General features: G+C 67.2%; 1 protein-coding gene across 1 annotated transcript in view; it reads left to right on the top strand.

Annotated features, from left to right (window-relative positions):
* Positions 1-965: 965 nt before the first annotated feature.
* The window catches only part of LOC103601015 (ALK tyrosine kinase receptor-like), a gene marked incomplete at its 3' end in the record, with an annotated part of 248,850 nt that continues 248,040 nt past the window's right edge, over positions 966-1,775 (top strand). Inside the window, exon 1 of the mRNA XM_008585398.1 lies at positions 966-1,638. Coding sequence (XP_008583620.1) covers positions 966-1,638 — 673 coding nt within the window. The remainder of the gene's footprint in view (positions 1,639-1,775) is intronic.

Consider the following 1,775-nt stretch of genomic DNA (forward strand, 5'->3'; position numbering starts at 1 on the left):
CTGCTAGTGGCGGGCGCCCCGGCAGATGCGATCCAGAGGCTTCGGGGGCGGCAGCGGCCGTGGCAGCTGGCACCTCCCGCCGCCGCTGTCCGGAGGCTCCCGGGGCACCGACGCGCCTTCCGGCAGTCCTCTGGCTGACCACCCGAAGCCGCAGGCGCTGCCGATGGGTGAGGAGCGGGCAGCAAGATCTCGGGCTCCTCTGCCCTGAGCGCTTTCACTCCGCGGCTGCCGCCGGGGCCGCTCTGGTGCCTGCGAACTCCGTGGAGCCACAACGCGGGCGAAAGCAAGGACGCTGCAAACTTGCGCTGCGGCGACCTGAGCCTCCGCTCCGCAGCGCCGGGGCCCCGATCCACGCCCAGAAGTTCAGGGGGCAATGCAGTCCAAAGTCTCCCCGCAGCGGAGGGTCGCTTGAGGGGACGCGAGAAAACAGCTTCCGCCCTCGATTTCTGCCCGGACCAGGGGGAGGCTCTCAGAGGAGCCGAAAGCAACGCAGGAGGCAGCCAGGACAGCGGGCACCAGCTCGGAGCCACCGTTCCCAGCCTGGAAAGTTGCGGGGGACTGGAGGCCGCCCAGAGGACGGACAGACCCCAGCTCCGGCTGCGGGGGCCAGAAGAAAACGGTCCCCAATTGCCACCGCCCTTCAACCGTAGTAGTGTCTCTCTTTCCGGAGCGCAGCGAGCTACAGACGGGGGCGCGGCACCCGGCGCTGCGAGCGACAGGCACAGTGTCCCAGCTGTGGCACACAGTAAGCTTCGGGGTCTCTAGACTCACCCCTAGCTTCCAGCTCCGTTTTACTCAGCCTCCTTGCAGGTGGGGGAAAGAAAGAGAACAGAGTGAACACACAATCCCCCAGAGATCAGGTGGAAGGGGTCGTTCAAAGCCAAGGACCGCGTGGAGCCCCTTCCCATTTGGGGGGAAGCGAAGGGCCCCCGGGAGACCAGTCCGAACAGCCGTCCTCCGGCGGGATGGGATCCATCGAGCTCCTGTGGCTGCTGCCGCCGCTGCTTTCGGCGGCAGCCTCGGGCTCCGGGACCGGGACTGGCCAGCGCGCGGGCTCGCGGGTCGTGGGGCCGCCGCTGCAGCACCGGGAGCCTCTCAGCTATTCACGCCTGCAGAGGAAGAGTCTGGCCGTGGACTTCGTGGTGCCCTCGCTCTTCCGTGTCTACGCCCGGGACCTGCTGCTGCCGCCGTCCCCCTCGGAGCCGAGGGCTGGCAGTCCGGAGGCGAGCGGCTCGCTGGCTCTCGACTGCGCCCCGCTGCTCGAGCTACTCGGGCCGCCGCCCGGGGTCTCCTGGACAGCAGGCGCCAGCTCGCCGGCCCCAGCCGCGGCCCGGACGCTGTCCAGGGTGCTGAAGGGCGGCTCGGTTCGCAAGCTTCGGCGCGCCAAACAGCTGGTCCTGGAGCTGGGCGAGGAGGCGATCTTTGAGGGCTGTGTCGGGCCCCCCGAGGAGGCGGCTGCGGAACTGCTCCAGTTCAACCTCAGCGAGCTGTTCAGCTGGTGGGTTCTCCACGGCGAGGGGCGGCTGAGGATCCGCCTGATGCCCGAGAAGAAGGCGTCGGAAGTGGGCAGAGAGGGAAGGCTGTCCGCGGCCATCCGCGCCTCCCAGCCCCGCCTTCTCTTCCAGATCTTCCAGACCGGTGAGCATCCCCCGCCTGAGCGGGTCGGGATTCGGGTTTTTAGTCACGTCGATTTGCAACCACTATTAACTACCCGCCCCCCCCCCCCCCCCCCCCAAAAAAAAAAAAAAAAAAAAAAAAAAAAAAAAAAAAAAAAA

This window comes from Galeopterus variegatus, unplaced genomic scaffold (assembly GCF_000696425.1).
Source record: "Galeopterus variegatus unplaced genomic scaffold, G_variegatus-3.0.2 Scaffold3552, whole genome shotgun sequence".
Lineage (NCBI taxonomy): Eukaryota > Metazoa > Chordata > Mammalia > Dermoptera > Cynocephalidae > Galeopterus > Galeopterus variegatus.